General features: G+C 42.5%; 1 protein-coding gene across 2 annotated transcripts in view; it reads right to left on the reverse strand.

The window, feature by feature from the left end:
- ampd1 (adenosine monophosphate deaminase 1 (isoform M)) overlaps positions 1–20,269 on the reverse strand; it is a 22,178-nt gene extending 1,909 nt beyond the window's left edge. The window contains exons 1-14 of one of the 2 annotated variants that reach the window (XM_072680824.1): positions 20,244–20,269; positions 15,063–15,067; positions 11,387–11,552; positions 9,389–9,506; positions 8,167–8,332; positions 7,055–7,274; positions 5,911–6,040; positions 5,337–5,531; positions 4,271–4,402; positions 3,135–3,298; positions 2,332–2,458; positions 2,012–2,175; positions 386–506; positions 1–51 (exon numbers count right to left, since the gene is read on the reverse strand). The exon at positions 1–51 is cut by the window's left edge and continues 123 nt beyond it. In XM_072680824.1, the coding sequence (XP_072536925.1) occupies positions 1–51; positions 386–506; positions 2,012–2,175; positions 2,332–2,458; positions 3,135–3,298; positions 4,271–4,402; positions 5,337–5,531; positions 5,911–6,040; positions 7,055–7,274; positions 8,167–8,332; positions 9,389–9,506; positions 11,387–11,552; positions 15,063–15,067; positions 20,244–20,269 (1,785 nt within the window). The remainder of the gene's footprint in view (positions 52–385; positions 507–2,011; positions 2,176–2,331; positions 2,459–3,134; positions 3,299–4,270; positions 4,403–5,336; positions 5,532–5,910; positions 6,041–7,054; positions 7,275–8,166; positions 8,333–9,388; positions 9,507–11,386; positions 11,553–15,062; positions 15,068–20,243) is intronic. The other variant, XM_072680823.1, reaches the window with a different exon arrangement.
- Positions 20,270–20,443: the final 174 nt, after the last annotated feature.

The raw sequence follows: 20,443 nt of genomic DNA on the forward strand, positions 1-20,443 counted from the left end.
CATGGCAATTGGGACCTGGGCCAGGAAGTACAGATACTGCAGGACTGGACTCTGCCGGACAGACACACACACACAGAACACACTGATTACGATCACAGCTGAAGGTGTTAGACAGGAGTGATTGCCAGGAGTCTGAAGTATTTTGTTGTGTTTTCATGGTAAGATGAGATAGCTAGGTAAGAAGCAGGATTAGAACCAAACCAGACCTGGTCTTTAGAACATTTGTCCTCCTTCTTTGATGCAAGAGGAAGTGCTATTGCACTACAGCATGTGTTTAAAGGCCACACCATTTTTTGTGCCCCAGCTGGCCGCTCTCTTGTCAGTTCTAATAAGATGTATGGCTAGTGTGGAGCCCCCTGCTGGTGTGGGCAGGGAGCACACTGACCTTCTTGAGGTTAAGGCCGTGAGAGATGTTGTCAGCGGTCATGAAGCAGGCCAGCAGGTGAGTGACCGCTCCAGCCTCTCCACAGTGAGGCCTGAACTGGAACGTGTTCAGTCCTCTCTCTCTGGAAATAACACAAATGCACAAATACATTTTTGGGGCGGAGCAGCTTTAGTGATGTGCAGCAGTTTAAAAACTTTACATTGAAATTGTAGGTTTTTTTGGTGGTATAAAGGAATACGGCAGGTTCAATAAAAAAAATGATCAGTATAATAAACATGGTGATGTGATTTTACTGTGTTTAAATGTTGTCTTTTCTCTGGAGTAACTTTCTGAGCTCACAGTTTACAGATACAGGAACTTATTGACTTATTATCCTTCATTAGAAAGATTCTTGAACATTAGACTGTTCGTCTCATCAGGAATGGTTTACCTGTACACAGCTTTTGATTTGACATATAGTTTCTGCATAATTGTTGGTATACTTTCCTCCCATAGAAATGAATGACTGACCTTTGTGGGCACAGGCTTGCCACCCCTTTATCATCATCTTTATACTAGCAACTAGCCACACAGATATCACGGATATAGCAAAACCATTGCAACGGCCTGAGATACAATAGGAACTGCTTTGCCAACACCACAGTAAACACTTACAACAACCAACTGTTTTTTGGCTCATGTCAGTGATTATACTGACGTTTTTAAAAATTGTGGACTCCCTGACATTATGTTGAGAACCACAGTTTTACAGATTCATTCAATGCGCTGTGCATAGCTGTTGAGGGACACCTTTTTATTTTCACCCAATTTTCCTCTCCAGTTTTAGATAGACAATTACTCGACCCACTTGTTAGTACTCTCCCCCATCACATGTAATGCCCCTGGGAGGGTGAGGACTGACAGATGCAGCATAACTGGGCAACCAACATGCTCAAAGGAAAAGCTCCAGGTACCTAGCTCTGATGCCTTGGCTGGCAGCATCACACTGAAGTGATGTGGAGAAAGAGAGAGAGCCATCTACCCATCTGGAGAGAGCAAGGCCAATTGTGCTCTCTCAGGCTCCGGCTGCTGATGGCAGACCCAGGATTCTAACCAGTGATCCTTGGGTTATAGTAGCAGCTCCTTAGTTAGCTGGACCACTCAGAGCCCCCAAGAACCTCCTTTGTTCTTTAATATTTTTTTTCAGATTTTTACCCATTTTCTCCCTAATTTGAATCATAATTACCCAACCTGTACATACTCTCCCCACATCGCATGCAATGCTCCCGATACTAGTGAGGTTGAAGACCAACACATGCCCCCTCTGACACGTGCACAGCCAGCCAACACCTCTTTTCCGAACTGCCATTGATGCGACATCACCAGTCAACCAATGCGCTTGGAGTTAAGCACTGTATACCCGGCTCCAATACATTGACTCGCAGACGCCAGTGACGACCAGCACTGCACATTAATGGGGAAAGAGAGCCACCTACCTACCCTGGAGCTCAAGGCCAACTGTGCTTTCTTGGGGCCCCGATGGTCGATAGCTTGCATGATCGATATTTGAACCTCAGATTATAGTGACAGCGCCTCGGGGCCCCCAGGACCTTCTTTGCAAATGTTAACTTCTGACTCTTTACTTACTTGCGAAGCTGATTGAGTCTGGCGATGTTGGCATACATGTAGTAGATGTAGTAAGTGTAAGATGGGTTCTTCGCTATGTCCCACTTTTCAGGCTTGGGACTCTTGGTGGAGAACATGTGTCCACTGTGCTTAGATTCATCATCTACGCTGTCAAAGCCTGTGACCTGTGGAAAGGGCAAAGGAGAGAAAAAAGGAGGGATTGATGTTTGTCTGTTGAGAAAGAAACAGCAGAGGAGTAGATGGACGTACTGTGGATTGCGATTATGTGAGAGTTTCCTTTCTATATTTTACACAAATTAGGGTTTTAGATGGTCACTCACATGCTTCAGGAAAATGCTGAGTTCAGGATTGGACTGGGGTTCGATGGTGGCCTGGAAAACGGGGAGGAAGATGTTCTCCAGCATTTTTCCAAAGTGTGGCACAAAGTTCCTGCCTCTGAAAATGTCACTAGACGAGGGGAAACAGAATCAAGGTAAAGTAGTGTAGATAAAAGCTAGGGATAGATGTTTGTGGTAGAAAACCTACACTGTATGGATAAAGTATTTGGACACCTGCTCATTCATTGTTTCTTCTGAAATCAAGGGTATTAAAAAAGAGCTTATCCTGCTTTTGTTGGAGTAACTGTCTCTACTGTCCAGGGAAGATGGCTTTCTACAAAATTTTGGAGGAGCACTGCTGTGAGGATTTTACTGCATTTAGCAACAAGAGTGTTAGTGAGGTCAGGATGTTGTATGATCACCTCCCCACCTCATCCCCAACTCAATATTATTATGATATTAAATATTATGATATCAAAATTATCGGATGGAGCATCACCTATCATTCCAGAGAGCACAGTTCTTTCACTGCTCCACAGCTCAATGCTGGGGGGCTTTATCCCCTTCTAGCCCACACCAGGCATTAGGCAGCATGGTGCCAATAGGTTCATGTTTATCTGCTCCAGAGTCCTATTCTATTGACAGTACTTCTCTACAGGGAATAGACTGGAATCCTGTGTGTGTGCATTTGCACATCCATATCAGCAATGGGTACAAGTAGCTGAATGCATTCATTAGATAGGGTGTCCACAAACATTTGGACATATAGTGTAGATTAAAGGGGTCATATCATATCGAAAACATACTAGATTCTGGGGACTTGAATCATCCACTTCAGGTTAGGGGAGTACACCCTGTGCTTGTTGAACCAGCTGGAGAGCTTTGTCCACTCATTGGGATTGCAGCCATAAATGGACAGACGAGGCTCAGCATACTGGTACTTGGCGTCCTCAAGGTCACTAGCCACTTCCTGGAGTCATAAAGATTCACAATGATTAGTGGCTTTCCAAGTCATGACAAGGAAATAAGACACTGTGCTTTAACCTTCGAAAGCCTAGACTTATTTTTACGCTACAGTTTGCTGGTGCACTTCCAAGGGAAAAATGGTCATTTTGCTAAGTACTAGGTTCAGCGAGTTTGAGCAGCAGGAATACAAGCACTCAGTCAGTCTGGGGATTTGAACCCATGACCTTCTGGTTGTGGCACTTTAATTACATTTCTGTTCGATTTTACATTCTGTGCACATCTTTAATTCTATATAACATCAAAAATGTGAAACTCTTCTATGTACAAACACAAACGGGGTATCAGTTCACGTAGCTGATTCTGCCCTTTCAGCAGAATGGATCTGCTTGCTTCAATAAGCTCCAAGTAAGGATTAACTAGTCAAGTCAAGAGGCTTTATTGTCATTTCAACCATATACACAGTACACAGTGAAACGAAACAACGTGCCTCCAGGACTGTGGTGCAACACACAACACAGTACAGACAGAACAAGTGCATACAGACAGTACAACACAATGCAGACAGTACAGACAGACGAGTGCAGACGAGAAAGTGTGTGGGCAGGATACAGTTAATTAAAAAATCAGACAGACTGAGCTTTGATTGAGGTTGTACTACAAGTGGGGAATCAGCCAGAAAACAGTAGAGTGCAGCACAGGTTACTGTGGTGCTCGAGCAGCTACATTTAATTAATAAGTGCAAAATGCAATGTGCAGAAACTATGTGCAAAAGAGTCCAATAACACAGTGAGGCAGTATTTAGTGCAACAATGCTTTCATGTTGTCTGGGATTTACATATTGAGTGAATGAGTGTGTGTGTGTGTGTTTTGTTATCTCTGCCCTGTGTTATAGGGCACTGTTCCAAGCTCATATTGAATGTAGAACTGGACAGTAAAGCTGGACCTGTGGGAGCACAGTGTACCTTCAAGCCCTTACCTTGATGATAGTAGCAAAGTACTCTCCTGAAATGTGGTTCTCGGTCTTCAGATAAAGGTCACGCAGCTCACTGGCACCCACAGGGTTGTACTTGGCATTGAACTTATCAAAGCGCTGGAAGGTCTGTCTGCCCTACAGGATCGAGCATGTCACAAAACAAATGTCAGTGATGTAGGTATAATCAGTTTGGCTGATGCAGTAAGTGTGGTGCATTTTCTGTACTATCAGGCTGGTATAACAACCCTTAAACCCCTTAAACCACCTGAGTCAGCGGTTTTTCCTTCCTAAAATGCAAAATTTGAAGTCTTAAATGTTTACCTACTAAATAAAATTGGCTATATAGAATGAGGTTTAGAGTATGATGATGCACATAGTCATAATTTTATTATTTATGATGTTATTTTCAGTTCAATTCTCTATGTGCTTAACCAAGCTCTTAAATAAGCCCTCAGAAATCACAACCTCAAGAGGAACTTCATAAAAAAAATGCATGTGTGTGTTTGATTCACTAGCCCCACCCCTTCTTTAGCCACTTTATTTTGATTGGACTCACCTGGATGCATAGTTTTGATCATTCACATTGGTCTCCATATAAGAGTACATAGCAGTAGTACTCAGATAAGACCAAAAAGCAGCGTAAGTCTCAGCAGTGCATTTATAGTAGTATATTATTATTGCTTATTATAATAAGAGTGGGTGGTTTTGTTCCTCAAGGGGAAGTGAAGTCAAATGGTAAGGCACTGTGTTTGTACAGCTCAGGAGGGACGGAAAATAAACTACGTAATGTGTTTTGTGTGTTATTAATCATGTGAGAATTGGTATTGCTTGCTCTTGGGCTCCCCCTACAGTCAAGAAGTACAGTCAAGAATTCTCGCTCTGAGCTCACATGCATTTCTGGACAAGCTGAGAGACACAGAACCGTCACTGAAGTGAAAGAAGCAGTGTGGACTGAGGCGGTAGAGATATGTTATAAAGTATGCAACATAAAATTCTACATACAAATTCTACAATTCCCCAAGCCTGAATCACCCAATTCAATTTCTACTGCTGTTAAAGTGGAACCTACGGCATGCACATCCAGTGAGTCCACAGTTAGATCATAAGGATGCAGCTTCAGGGAGTCAAAGAGCGCCTTCATGGTCATCTCCTTCCCCTTAGCGCTGTACACCACTCTGTCTGCGTCCACACGGTATGACTTCTTGATGAAGCGCAGGAGGTGCTTCTGGTTCATGCAGGCAGCAGCATGAATGTGAGTGTCAACCTACAGACAGAGCAGAGATGTTAAAGGAGCTCCATCATGGAAAACTGAATTTCCCTGGCTGATTTACATATCTCCACCTATTCAACCTCCCACTACTTGGCCCCGCCCACTCACAATGCGTTTCTCAGGAGCATTGTAGATCTATTCAACATGCTTTTCCAATGAGGAACAAAGCAAGGCAGCCAATCAGAAGTTTAAGGCAGAGTAATAGAAACATCATGTTTAATTCTAAGGCATAGAAAGAGGCGGTGATCATGTAAAAATAAACGAGGACTGTTTTTGTAACAGACTGCTGTATAAACATTGTAAGTGGAATGAAAAAAGTGGATTGTAAGGATAAATGGAAAGGTTTTTGTAGTGAACATAGCCAGATTAGTACCTTCCTGCAGTTGTAGAAGTCCCTGTGAGGGTTATTCTTCAGTTCCTTCATCTCCTCCATCTCATTCAGCATCTCATGGACGTTGAACTTGGACCTGAGGAACTTCAGACGACGGTGAGTGTACGTCTTCCTAAAGAGGGCAAAATAAAACACATGCAATTTATGTGGGGGGTCACTTTCACTGTATGTCCAAATGTTTGTGGACACCCCTTCTAATGAATGCATTCGGCTACTTTCAGTTGCACCCATTGCTGACACAGATGTGCAAATGCATAAGACTGCATAGACATGAACCTATTGGCATCTTGCGTAATGATGGGTGCGTTGGCTAGAGGGATATAAAGCCCCCCCAGCCAATACTTTTAGGTTGAGTTAGGGTGGTGATCATCCAACATCCTGGCCTCACTAACACTCTTGTTACTGAATGGAGTTAAATCCTCGCAGCAATGCTTCAAACTCTAGAAGAAAGCCTTCCCTGGATAGTAGAGACAGTTACTCCAATAAAATCAGGATAAATTATTATTTTGTATATTTTGGAGGAAACAATGAATAAGCTGGTGTCCCAATACTTTGGGTCCATATAATGCATGTCTTAAAACTATGGTAAACTCCTGCACCAGGCTTTGTATTGGTAGCCCGCTTGTTTATTAGTTTTAATGGGATGTAGCTTTTATAGATGATTAAACGCAGATCAACAGCACATTTCACATCAAAAAGAGGTGGCATTTGCCTTTAAGATCCTTACTAGAAATACAAATGCCTGGCTAGCTCAAGCTGGTCAAGCTGACTGAGCTGGTTGACCAGCATAGGGTATATTTTCATTAGATACATAATTCTGTTTAGCTGATCTACCAGCATGACAAACTTGAACAGGCTAGTCAACCACTACGACCAAGCTGCTGGACCACCATGACATGGAAACATCTGTCTATCCATCTTAATCAGCATAGGATGACCCGCTATTCAACCACAAAAGCTGGTCTTCAGCTGGAATTTTTAGCTGGGATTTCTGGGATCAACATATTAACAGTCTATATATTAATAAATCAATGAATCCCCTGTCTGAACGCCACACCCACCACAGCAATATGAGCACCGCTGATGGTACTTTAACACTTTGGTCAGTGTAGTATTAAACACTCACGTTGGGCCTTGTGCAATGAGGGCTATGAGGAAGTTCATGTCGTCGATGAAGGTGGCGTAGTCAGGAGCGGGGAAAGGCAGGGGTTCATTTTTATCTGCAGCCGCTGCATCTTTATAGACGCAGATGACACCATTATGCATGCGGGCCACATATCCGAGGTTAGGAGGCAGAGACTTTGTGTTGAAGGGGTCCTCTCCTTTTGCAGGGGGGGGAGTGAAGACTGCCACACAAAACACAGGCTGTTACATTGTCATTCACTGCATTAAACTTAACTATAGTAGATAACGTTACTTATTTGATTCTGGGGTGGGAGACAAGGCAGAAATATGATATTATTATACTTGAATACATTTTCCCAATACGTGATATATATATATATATACACACACACACACACACACACACACATATATATATATCAATCACAGTATTTTAATGGATATAGTTGAATATGAACAGCACAAATAGTTTTAAATGTTTTAAATATGAGTACAAATGTTAGCAAAAACAAATTCACTTTAATTGAAGTTTAATTAAATGGGACTTATTTTTATTTTATTTTCAACAAAACATGTATACAGTGTTCTTTATGTGTTTAGAGAAGTGTTTTGCAATGTAATCACAATCATAATCCTGATAAAATATTGTAAAAAAAAAAAAAAAAGCCACACACTGTCAGGAAAACAAAAAACACTGTAAACAGTACTGTACATTTTTGCACAATCAATAGTATAATGCAAATTTGCCCAATAAAGGTAAATTAATTAGTGCTTAAGTCAAGCCAGAGTGTCAACTGCAATGGAATATATCCATAGCAACCACCTTGCAACACTATAGCAAACATATAGCAACCACTTGGCAACACCATAGCAACCACCTAGTAACACCGTGACAACCACAGGATCAAAATTGTAGCAGAAAACACAGAATGGCTGCACAGCTTCCAATTATCAGAGAGTTGCTAGGGTGATGCTACATGGTGTTTTGGCTAAGTGATTGATAAGGTGGATACCATAGCAACTGCATAGCAGTTGCCTAACAATAGCCTGGCAACTACTAAGCAACCGCCTAGCAACCCCACAGCAACACATGTTAATGTCCTTTGTTCCTACCTGGCAGCACCTGGTCCTCTGGCTTCCACTTCTCTCCCTCAATCTTGCGCAGGTACTCAGACGTGATGTTGGGGTATTTCTGGAAGGCCAGCTTCATGTACTTTTCCCTTATGTTCAAAGCACGGAACAGGCCCTTGCAGGCCAGCTCGAAGTCGTCCATGGTGACCTGAAAGGAAAGACATGAACTTGTATACATTAAAGTGTGGACAAAATGTGGACACACAGATGTGGACAAAGGTATTGGGACACCTGCTCATTCATTGTTGCTTCCGAAATCAAGGATATTAAAAAATGTTTTGTTGGAGTAATTGTCTCTATTGCCCAGGTAAGAAAGGTTGTCTACTAGATTTTGGAGCACTGCTATGAGGATTTGATTGCATACAGCGACTAGAGCATTAGTCAGGTCAGGATGTTGGATGATCACCACCACAGCTCTTCATCCCCAACTCCCCAACTCATCCTAAAAGTATTGGATGAAGCGCCAACCATCATTCCAGAGAACACAGTTCTTCCACTGCTCCACAGCTCTATGCTGGGGGGCTTTATACCCCTCTAGCCCACGCCTGGCATTATTTGACATGGTGCCAATAGGTTAATGTTCATCTGCTCCAGAGAGTCCTATTCTATTGGCAGTACTACTCTACAGGGACCAGACAAGCTGTGAGTGTGTGCGCTTTTGCACATCTGTGTCAGGGATGGGTACAACTAAATGTCCACAAACATTTGGACACATAGTGTAGCAGCAGATTAAGTACTTGTAAGTACTCCATTAGTCCCTTAAAATAAGCCATAGAAACTGACCAATCTGATGAGTTTTAAAGCCAAATCTGATGTCTGGACAGTCTGCCCTCTTGGGTCAAGTCATCAAAGTGCATTATGCTAAGTCAGCAGCCTTGCTTGTGTCCCTCCCCTATAGCTTCCACTTTTAAATGTCCCTGCTAGGTTTCAGTAACCCAATCTAGGGCTGGCCTCTGCCTTCTGAACGCATGTTCCTGCCCTGGATGATCTATTCCTGCACTTGGTCAGGGACATGGGCATATTTCATGGTCAGGTTAAATGTGGTCTTGCATAAGGTGTGTTTTGTAATGCCAGGCACATGGGGTTGGTTTTGTGGACCTGGTGCCAGTGGTGTAGTTAAATTATTAATTTGGTCTAGGTTTAGGCTTAGGCCTAGTCTGGGCTTGAAAAAAACGGCCCACGGAGTTTACTCATGTGAACGTACCCCAGCAGCGTAGTCCCCAGTGATGGCCACCCTCTGGAAGTGTGGCACCTCCAGGTAGGTTGGCTTGTCCTCCAGCAGAGGAGCAAGAGCCTCTTGAGCACGGATTATGTGCTTCTTGCTAAGAAAGAGCCAGAGTAGAATTTTTAGTCTCACACTGGCTAATAACAGACTAATAACAGGCTAATAACAGAGTAATAACAGACTAATAACAGACTAATAACAGAGTAATAACAGAGTAATAACAGAGTAATAACAGGCTAATAACAGGGTGACAGTACCAAATCGGATACTGTTATTGGATAATTATGAATGAAACCTGTTCGAGACCTGTTAGCAATACCAAAACTGCACAATACTAATCAGATATTGTAAGTTAAAATAAATTAAAACTTGTAAAGATATATTAGCATTAGCCAAACTGTGTAATGCTAATCAGGTAATGGAATTAAAACATTATAAATGAAACATTTATGCAGAAAAACTGTATTATGCTAATTCTGCCTGGAAACTAATAATAAATAAAAGTTTGTAGAGGCTGTAGAGACACAAATTATGGAGACCTGTTAGTATTAGCAACATTGTATAATGCTAATCAAACCTGGCTAAGTGGCTATTAATTAATACAACTAATTGGGGGGCTGTTAGCATTACCAAATTTAGATTTGTTAGTATTACCAACATTGTAATAAGCAAATCAAACTAATCTCGGCTAATAGTTAATTAACATAATTAACATAATTAAGCAACATTGTATCATGCTAACCTGGCTATGTGGCTAATAGTTAATACAAATAATAAGTGTGTGGTGGTGGGGGGCTATTAGCATTACCAAAACTGTGTAATGTTAATCAGGCCATGCTAAATGGCTAATAATAAACTACAACTTGCCGGGACATGTTAGCATTGTCAGGTGCCTAATGATGAACATAAAATATGGAGATCTGTTAGTATTATCAACATTGTAATAAGCAGATCAAACTAATCTGTATGGCTAATAATTAATTAAATTTGTGGGCGCTTGCTAGCATTACAAAAACTGTATAATGGTAATCAGACCATGCTAGGTGGCTAATAATAAATTAAAATAATAAATTAATAGCAAAATAATAAATAATAACTTGTGGGGACATGTTAGCTTTGTCAGGTGGCTAATGATGAATACAATTTATGGAGACCTGTTAGTATTAGCAACACTGTATCATGCTAACCTGGCTATGTGGCTAATAATTAATACAAATAATAAGTGTGTGGTGGTGGGGGAGGCTGTTAGCATTAACAAAACTGTATAATATTATACAAAATCAGACCATGCTAAAAGGCTAATAATAAATTACAACTTGTGGGGACATGTTAGCATTGTCAGGTGGCTAATGATGAACAAACTTTTGGAAACCTGTTAGTATTACCAATATTGTATAATGCTAATCAAACCCGACTATGTGAATAATAATAAATAAAAATTATTGTGGGGACTTGTTAGCATTACCAAAACTGTATAGCGCTAGTCAGACCATGCTATGTGGCTAATAATAAGTTCAAACCTGTGGTGGACCTGTTAGCAATGGGGCAGTGGTGGCTCAGCGGTTAGAGCGCCGGGATATCGATAACAGGGTTGTGGGTTCGATTCCCGGGCTTGGCAAGCTGCCACTGTTGGGTCCTTGAGCAAGGCCCTTTACCCTCTCTGCTCCCCGGGCGCTAGAGTTGGCTGCCCACCGCTCTGGGTGTGTGTGTGTACTCACTGCCCCTAACACATGTGTGTGTGTGAGTGTGTGTTCACTACCAGATGGGTTAAATGGAGGACACATTTCGCTGTACAGTCCACACTGTACAGTGACAAATACGTGCACCTTTGCCTTTAGCATTACCACAAATCTCTACCAGGTGCTTTATAAGGAACCAAATTTGAGCTGAGAAACAGAAATATTTACTGCCTAGAATAACTCTTTCCAGGTAGCGCTGAGGTGTGTTTTACTACTGTTCCCTGTCTTTTCTCCTCACCGCCTCTCAAGATCATCTTCAGTAGCTACGTGATGTGCCAGCTCCTGGTTGAGAATGGGGCAGTCTTCAGCCACGTCAAACAGGGAGATCTCCTCACGGATGTCTTCATCCTTAGTCTCAGAGGCGAACACCTTCTCAGCGAACGCACGCATGTGATCGTCTGTTTCTGGTGAGAAAGACACACACAGGCCACGTTGATTGACTGTCATGATTTGGGAGTCCTGAGAGACGTGCTTGGTGCAATCGGTGCAGGAAGCTGGATGAAGGAGAAGCTGGAGATACTTTCCTTCTCCAAAGCAAAGCAAGGACACTACGACAGAGCTTAATAAGACGAAGACTGAAACCCAGTAAGATGTAACGGCTTACTGCTCTTTCTGGAAAGCTATTCAGCAGCACAGTGTGCATCGGCCTACACTCAGTGGCCATTTTATCAGGGACATCTACATGCACGTAGAGGTGGACACACTCTGTGGTGGTCCTATGGTGGTCTCTTTCCCCTGATGGAACAGTAACAGATAAGATACTGTCAATAATAGTTTACACCCAAAGTGCACCAGCATAATAGGTGTTTCTGATAAAGTGGCCAGGCAGTGTAGGTACTTTCCAAACTGTAAATTCAGTGCATGTTGGGTGTGACAACATTGATACTCATGCTTTCTGTATGGAATCAGACACTGGCCAAAAACATGCCTCCTCTGTGAAGGCAGAGCACTGACAGGTGATATTTGCTAGAAAGAACCCCTATCAGCCATCATGCACTGACCTACAATACAGCAGGAAAGCCTGACGAGGACATACCTGACAAGCCCAGTTTAAAAGAATGCCCAAAGGGGGCTCCACTGGTTCTACGTTTCTGCACATTGCAGTGGTTAAGATGAAAAGGTCTGTATAAGCCATGTTGCAGAATGTTTAGCTACTCAGTCCGATTAAAGCGGGCGTGTCCCAGCTTGAACATGGCATTGCTGCATATCCTCTATAGTTAGTGTTCTCCTCCAAGTGAGCTGAGATCCAGTGGGAGTTGGAAAAGATGGAAAAGAGGAAGCACATGCTAGTCTTCACCCATCCAGCACTAATAGCATTGAGTGACTGAGGGAGTTCTAGCAAATGGAAGGGAACTAACCCCCTAACCAACCCACCCACCTATTAGTTGCGACACCCCATCGCACGATGGCATCAATACTGGAAGTGTTAGGGGTGGGATGTGCACTGGGTTACTGATGCCCAGGTTTGCTAACCTGCCACTGTTGTGCCTTTAAGCAAGGCCCATAACCCTCTCTGCTCACCGGACTCTGGACACGTCTGCTCACTGTCCACTCTGTGTGTGTGTGTGTGTGTGTGTGTGTGTGTGTGTGTGTGTGTGTGCTTACTGCACGAATGGGTTAAAGGCGGAGGCCAAGTCCCATCTCTGTCCGAACACCAGTGGTGACTGTGGTTGTCTTGTCTTTGCCATAACCCCATTTTTCCAAACATCACTGGACAGCCGAACATCCTTGGAGGAGAACACTAACTGCCACCAGCTGTTGGCTAACATTGCAGTGAGTGACGGGGGGGACCAATTATGCTTTCTAGGACTCTCGACCATGGGTGACTGTCCCCTGTGTGTAGCTTCTAGAGGCATTAAACACATAGGACATCTGATTCCTATCAACACGCAATTCTGACTCAGTAAGTCTCACTAGAAGGTAGTGTTTGACACCAATTTCTTTACATATCGATGATTTAATGATATGCAAATATTTAAGAATCAGTGGAATTCCCCTTTAAACAACTTGTTGACCAATATCTACAACCAGCTGTCTACAGGACCTGTGGCATAAGGGCCCACACCATACCATCAGATATATCTAGGTCCTGCTGCAGGCCTATATTGAATCTCCATGCACTCAAGCTACAGATTCAGCTGATACAGCAAAGCCACATCATTTATTTATTTGTTACTCGATAACGTCACAGACTCTTAATGTAACACACTACTTTGCTGTGAAAGAATAAATGAGCAATAGTTTAAATGGATGGATGGATGGTTTCACTTTTAGACACCTATGAAGCACACAGAGCAGCGCAGTCGATGGCGGGGCGAGGTGAGGCACTTCTCCATACTTACTGGTAGCTGAATTGGAATTTGTAGGGAGGAAAAAGGCACAGGATACATCAGCCAGGGTGAAAAGAAAGGGAGGCAGCAGGTTAGACTGAGGGAAGGTGAAGGTCCACCACCTTCAATCACCAAAACGTCCACAAACATTTCACAGGTACATCTAAAGGAAATCTCATGCTCATCACATTATACTTAACATGTCATTATATATTAACATGTCATTGGGAGAACTGGGCATGCGCCCACTTTTTATGTAGCTGAAGGAATGTATATGCAGGTGGAATAATGCAAACAGGGCCCAGTTTCTGAAAGGCATATTTCCAGCGATGTTTAGCTGACTAGCAAAGTCAAAACTCAGTGGAGGACTGTTCTGTAAGTCATGACGGTGCCGAAACCCATTTTGACAAGTAGAAAAACTGAGTAGCTGGTGGTGAGTTAAAAGATATTGATGATATTTGGCAGCCAATTAGACGCATTTGGATGAAAATAAAGAAAAAGCTACCAGTGATACGCTGTAAAAGTATCTTGGCAAGTGGAAACACCTTGAATCCAGTCAATATATCTAATTAATAATAGTTAATAATAATTAATAATAATAATATCTAAATAAGTGAAAGATCTGATTCAGTTGTCTTATTCTGCCAGACAGTATCATTTCCTGCATGCAAAATTATCATGAAACAAGCATAATAATTTCCTAATAATATTCTTATTTCTAACTGTCCCATAATTAGATTGTTGAGATGTTTTCGTTTGCCAAGCCCTTCAAGATATTCTCAAAGCACCTAAAAACTGCATGTGTCTTTGAACGGACGCTCATCAGTGGAATCTCATGGTCTCTCGTACAGCAAGCCCTCTATTCCCCTGTGTTCATCCACTATCAACATGCCTTCAAGGACAGCAAGGCGAAGAAGAATGGAACTGTCCAGGCTCCACCCACAAAGGAGTGACCAAGAGCTGGTCTTCTACACTGTAACCATGAAAAGTCAAGCTCTGCCTAAAATGACAAGTCAATGTATGACTGTTGATAGTTCACCCAACCTAAAAGTCTTAGTTTAGTCAAATGCTGGGCAGATTTGATTGGTTTAATCAATAAAGTTGAAATTCAGTTGGTGCAAATGTTTAGGGGAGATATTTGACAGCGAAGGTTGGACAAACCTTGAAGGCCGCTGGCAAAAAATCTCTCCAATCTAATCTATTGAGAAACCGAAGCGTACCGTTTAGAGGAGCGTCGCTTTGTTGAGTTGTGGGGGTTTCTGGATCAGTGGGTATACTCTGAGGGATCTCAAACTAAACACACTAATTGCTTAAATGATTCAATGCTGGACTAAACGTCTCAACACAGTTTTATTGTAGAGTTTGCAGTTTAAAATGCTGGGTGGTGTTGTAGCTAACTGAGACTAGGCAGGTTGAGAAATGGAAAGCTGTGGGTGGAGCAAAGGAGGTCAATTCTGCTTCTTTGTATGAAAAAAAGTAAAACTAAGAAACAAGATGGACAGTAAACCAATGACTGAAATACACACTGGTTCACAATAGGACACACTCAACACATTAGAAAGTCCATCACCTCTCACGTCTAACGTTCTCTTCTTCTGCTAACCCTTATTCAATGTGGGGCTTGGTCAACGTTATACTGTTTCTATTCAGTATCTGCCAGTACATGCTTCCCCACATTGGTCATTCCTAGTGAGAAAACCCAGGAACCCAATGATACTTACGCTTTCCCGCCTCTGTGTTAGTAAAACGTCCCCATCAGGCAAGGGACATGGCCATGTAGAAGGGGCAAACAAAAAGACGGGTCAGAAAGGACAAAGAAAACATGGGATCTGATCTATCAAGAACTGCAGGAGACACCAGGGAACTGTTCGAATCCTGGTCTGTGCTGAAGTGCACAGGCTTGGTAATTCGTGTGTGAAAACGGAGGATGGTGGTGTGGGGGAAATGGGATGATCACTCTCATATTTAAATAGGCTACCACTGTCTGTTCCAATAAATAACCAGTATAAGGTATGAATTTTGATCTGCAATGAAGGAAATCATATTATATAGTGTTCATATGTTCTCCCAGCTTTACTGATAAGCAAATAAATATGACAAATATGAAAAATGACCCGCAAAAATATATTTTTGGAGTGAAGAGCAGGGCGATTAGCCTGTTAAAGAAGAAAATAGTTAGCCAACGGCCAAAGTTTTACACTTAGTCCTCTCTCATTGACGTATAAAGGAGCATTAGTTGTTTTCTGTTAGTTGATTCATCCCCTTTGAGTAGGAACTAGAGCATGGAGCACATCAATCTTAGAGAGCTGAGAAAGGTTTAGTGTGAACCTCCTTCAGAGAGATATCTGTAATACTGGTCAGCTGCAGAAAATGATGCTAAGACTAACACAGGAAGTGACTGATAAACTCAAGGGAGCTCATTGCATAGAAATACCAGAGAGCTAACACTAGACTAATCATGCAGATCATGTGTTTACAGGTTTATAACATCACTATCAAGAGGCTACATTTCATAGCAGACAGCGCGACATATAAGGGGGAAATGCTAACATCACCATACACAGTTTGATGCTTACTCTGGCCAAATGCCACTGCTCTACCACTGCTATCTACTATCATGCTCTCGCTGAGTATGTGTATGCGACTGTAAGGCTCTCTGTAAAAAAGACGTTTTAGAGGACAGCAGGTGTGCTGTGTTCAAGGCTAGGAATTGAATGCAGACCCAACTTTTACCCAATTTTCTCTCCAATTAGCTGAGCCAGTTAACCCATCCCCTCACTAGGACTGATACATGAACAGCAAACAGACGCCTGTGCCGGTCAGCATCACAATATAATGGGGAGAAAGAGAGTGCCATCTACCCATTCAGAGAGAGCACGGTCAATTGTGCATTTTCAGGCTCCGGCGACTGATGGCAAAGCAGTATGACCTGGGATTTGAAGTGTTAACGTCTTTTAACTGCTGGACAGTGGGTTTTTAGAGCATGATTAACGTCTCTTTAACTGTTTAGAGTATGACTTCAGTGAGGGATGCACTTTCTGTAATATAGCCCCCATGTGGAGCATTTCTATTTATTTTTTTACCAGTTAATTATCTCATAATCTCTGTACTCATTTATATTGTTATCCCACATTAACCAACTCCACCCATTAGAAATTATTCAGACGCATTAGAGCAGGCGCTCTATTCAGGAGGCTCGTGACTGAAAATCATTCTGTGCTGAGATTATCAGAGCTTGTTTGCCCAACAGCGTTCCTGTAACACCAACCAAGAATAACAGCGAGCGATTTAATCAAGGTACACTGGCGTGTCGGCTCAAAGTTGCATCATATTTCATTAGAGCAGGGTACAAGTTCATGCTACTGCTGAAATCCTAGCCTGTGTACTACCCTGTTACTTTAGGCTCAACATACAGGAGGCAGGCCTGTGAATGCCCACGACTGCGCCAAGCCTCTTCAGCTTTCTCTCAACTGAAGTGTTGCTATTTTCTACCCCACTGAAAAAAGAAGAAAAAAAAACCTTGGTGACACTGATGACTATTCCAGTCACTTGCCTGTCAACTCCTACACTTAGCCAGAACATGTACAGCAGCATGTCCAGCTCTCCAAGAGCTGGTCACGCCTAGATTATGTCAGCTATGGCATTGGGTACAGTCCTGTGGACACCCCCCCCCCCTTCAGCTTCATGTTCCTGCTCAAGCACTCCTGATTCAACTTAATTGCATGGTTTAGTAGGTCGGTTAGAGCAGGGAAATCAGCAAACTGTGCTGAGGCCCAGCCCCTGTTTCCCATACCTGCTCTACAGGTATACTTGACCTAGTGCAAGATAGTGGGCACCAAGCTAACTGGACCCTACTAGCGTTCATTCCTTATCTGCAGTGGGCATTACATTTAAAGTAATGACTGCGGAAAAATTCTCAGAAGTAAAGAAACCACAGGTTTAGCGCCTCTAGTTGCTGCTAGTTGCAGTATGAGGTGTAGCTCCGCCCATCTCAATTTCTTTTAATGACAAAACTGCCAATTTTCCATCCCCAGTGTCACCAAATTCCAACAGTTGGTTTTCCATGAGCTAATATTGGCTCATTTTTATTTTCCCTCAGAAATCATTAAACCCTTATTTAGCTATATTGTAACACTTAGGAATGAGGTGATCGACAACCTGGGCTGGACCTGGGCTGGACCTGGGCAGTACCTGTAAGGCGCCATTTCTGCTCATTGCATGAAGAGGCTGAGCTGCACTCTAACTGTTAAACATGACACTGACTGGACAGACTGGGAATCCAGGGGGAAAATCTGCTTTGCTTCTGCACTGTAAACTCACTGAAGGCGGTCTGAGACACACTTGGTCTGAAAGAAGGGGGCGGGTCAACCATACGAGTAGGCGAGCCTGGTCTCTACTGTATAGACTCTGGTTGCACATTTTGCAAGATGGCGGACGATCTTGCAGAGAATGGCCTTTACTGGTTTAACAGTTACTGGTTTAAACAAACTTGTTAGCCACACTGGGGGACAATAGGTGATATGGCACATGGCCAACAAGACAAATCCAATGACCAGTGCTGTTTCTACTCAGCACTTCTATCTACAGGAGCTGTTGAGGAAGCATTGAAGAGCAATGCGTATAGAAGTGAGTATAGATATTGGTTCTCATTACTGCAAGTCTGCATTTTAGCAGCTTTGCCTGCGCTCATTTTTCACTTGGTCACTAGGAGACAGGTTGAGAAACTGATACAGTTACCTCAATGGCTCTCAGTTCCAGTTGTGGGAAACCCCAGTCTTCTTTGGGCTTCCCCTGTTAGATGATGGGGAAACAGCTCTAGACTCATATTATGCCATATTTTTTTTCTTTGAGGAAAAAAGAAAACATTGGAGTTTAAAACTCAAAAGCCAGTTTCTCAGACCAAAGTCTGACTAAAATAATTTGTAAAGGCGAGTCTCCATTAGCATTGCCAATTAGTCCAAGATTAGACTTAATCCATGTCTGGGAAACTAACTTTAAAGGTTCATTTGTGGGATAATAAGCCTGTGACTTAAGGTATTAACCCATGTCCAGGTTTTAAATACTATAGTAAAACACACTAAATAAATCCTTGGGAATAGAAATTATATTTAGATCGAGATCTTCTCTTGACCCAATAATCACCCCAAATCAGGGGTCTGCAACTCTGGACCTGGAGGGCTAGAGTCCAGCAGTTTGATGACTTCCCTGTTCAAACACACCTGATTGAAGAAAATTTTTTTTTTTAAATCACCTCTAGCCCTGCAGGAGCAGAAGTTTGAGAACCTTGTCGTTAATCATGTGGAACATAGAAGTCTTCATCATCTTCATCAAAACAGTGGTTGATTATATCTGTTGATATTTCTGCTAGACTTCTCTACTCCCTTCAGCAGAACCTGCACTGCTGGCAGCTGCTGAGGGGGCTTAGTTTAAATCGAAATCTAAAACCAGAAGGGATGAAACCCTTACAAGCCTTCTCCCGTTCACCCGCCATGAATTAAAATGTCAGGAGAACATCAGACAGGTGGGCTTGTCTGGTCATGCCAATACGGTCTGCTTGGACTAAGCTCCAAACGACCCCCATCAAATTAGAGGTGCATTTCTTTTAGGCCCCAATTGCCCCTTCCTTGACTGCACTTTACAGGCAACGTTAATACAAATATTGCATTGGTGTAAAACCATAATTTTTAAAAAATGTTTAAAGATGTGGCTACAGGCAGTGTATTCATTTCTCACCGCACATAGCCCTGTATTTTGTTCAGGATTTTTACTTTTACTCCATTTTCTTTCATTTCAAAGTGAAATACTCCACTTTTCACTCTGCTACTTCCAGCAAGTGGGATAAAACTGCACTTGAAGAATATGAAGGCGTTTCCATCCAAAGTAAACCAATCAATCATCGCTTTCACCAGCGTAAGCCACTCCCCCAAATACTGGTTGCATAATTTTAGGCAAGCAACAGCAGCTAGACCTGTGAGTTTTCACAGAACTACAGGACCATATGTTATTTGTGTGAGATACTGGAGAGGGAGTGAAAGTTCGAAATACTGAGGATGAAATTAGCCTATTGTAATGTCATTTTTTTAAAATAGGGAAGTGTGCTACACATGGCTGAGTAGAAATTGTTCCATTTTTTACAGTATTAAAAATAATACTAGTAATTCTGTAATAGCTGAGCAGTTTTACTTATTTGTGATACATCAGCACATTTAAAATAAAGCACTTCTGGCTTTTACTGCAAGTAGAAATGTAAATAATGCAATTTTATAATTATATCAGTTGCATCGATTATCTGTACTAGGATCTGTGTACTTCGTCTGCCACTAAATGCATGAAAATACAGCCAGTAGTCTGACAACTCTATTGTTCATCATGTAAATCGCCATGGGTACAGCAAAAACTGCACCACCAAGACAAAAGCTGGCTTGTGCTTTGCTGCACTTGCATCAGTCAAACCAGAGAAAATGTTAGTTATGTTAAAGCACATACACTGGTGAACAGCTCGTTGTGTAAAAATAGTGTCACCGAAAGTCTCCCCCGAGAAGACTCTCGTTCCTCGATTATACACGTTGACAGCTGCAGCTGTTTACAGTTATAAACTTGCTACAGTAGATGCACAAAGCACAGTTATACTTTATTAAGAGGCCCTTTAATAAAATTTCACACCACACTGTGCATGTCCTACATGTCTCTACATGCAGTTCATAAACTGAAAGAAGTGCCTGGTTTGACTGGTGAAAGGCATCCAGGGGTGGTGCTATCAGACACTCACCTGGTACTTCGACCTTAGGCATGTCGGCAGCTTGTCTCTGACACTAGCACACTCTCCCGGTAGACAGGCTGGGCTGGACCAGGCTGATCAGACACTGTTCGCCAGGCAGCGGAGAAGTGTGCGGCTCTCCAGCCTTCAGTTGCAATAAGAAGCGTCCGGCTGCCCAGTGTAACCAGAGCCATGTACCCACACTGGA

Source organism: Salminus brasiliensis, chromosome 6 (assembly GCF_030463535.1).
Source record: "Salminus brasiliensis chromosome 6, fSalBra1.hap2, whole genome shotgun sequence".
Lineage (NCBI taxonomy): Eukaryota > Metazoa > Chordata > Actinopteri > Characiformes > Bryconidae > Salminus > Salminus brasiliensis.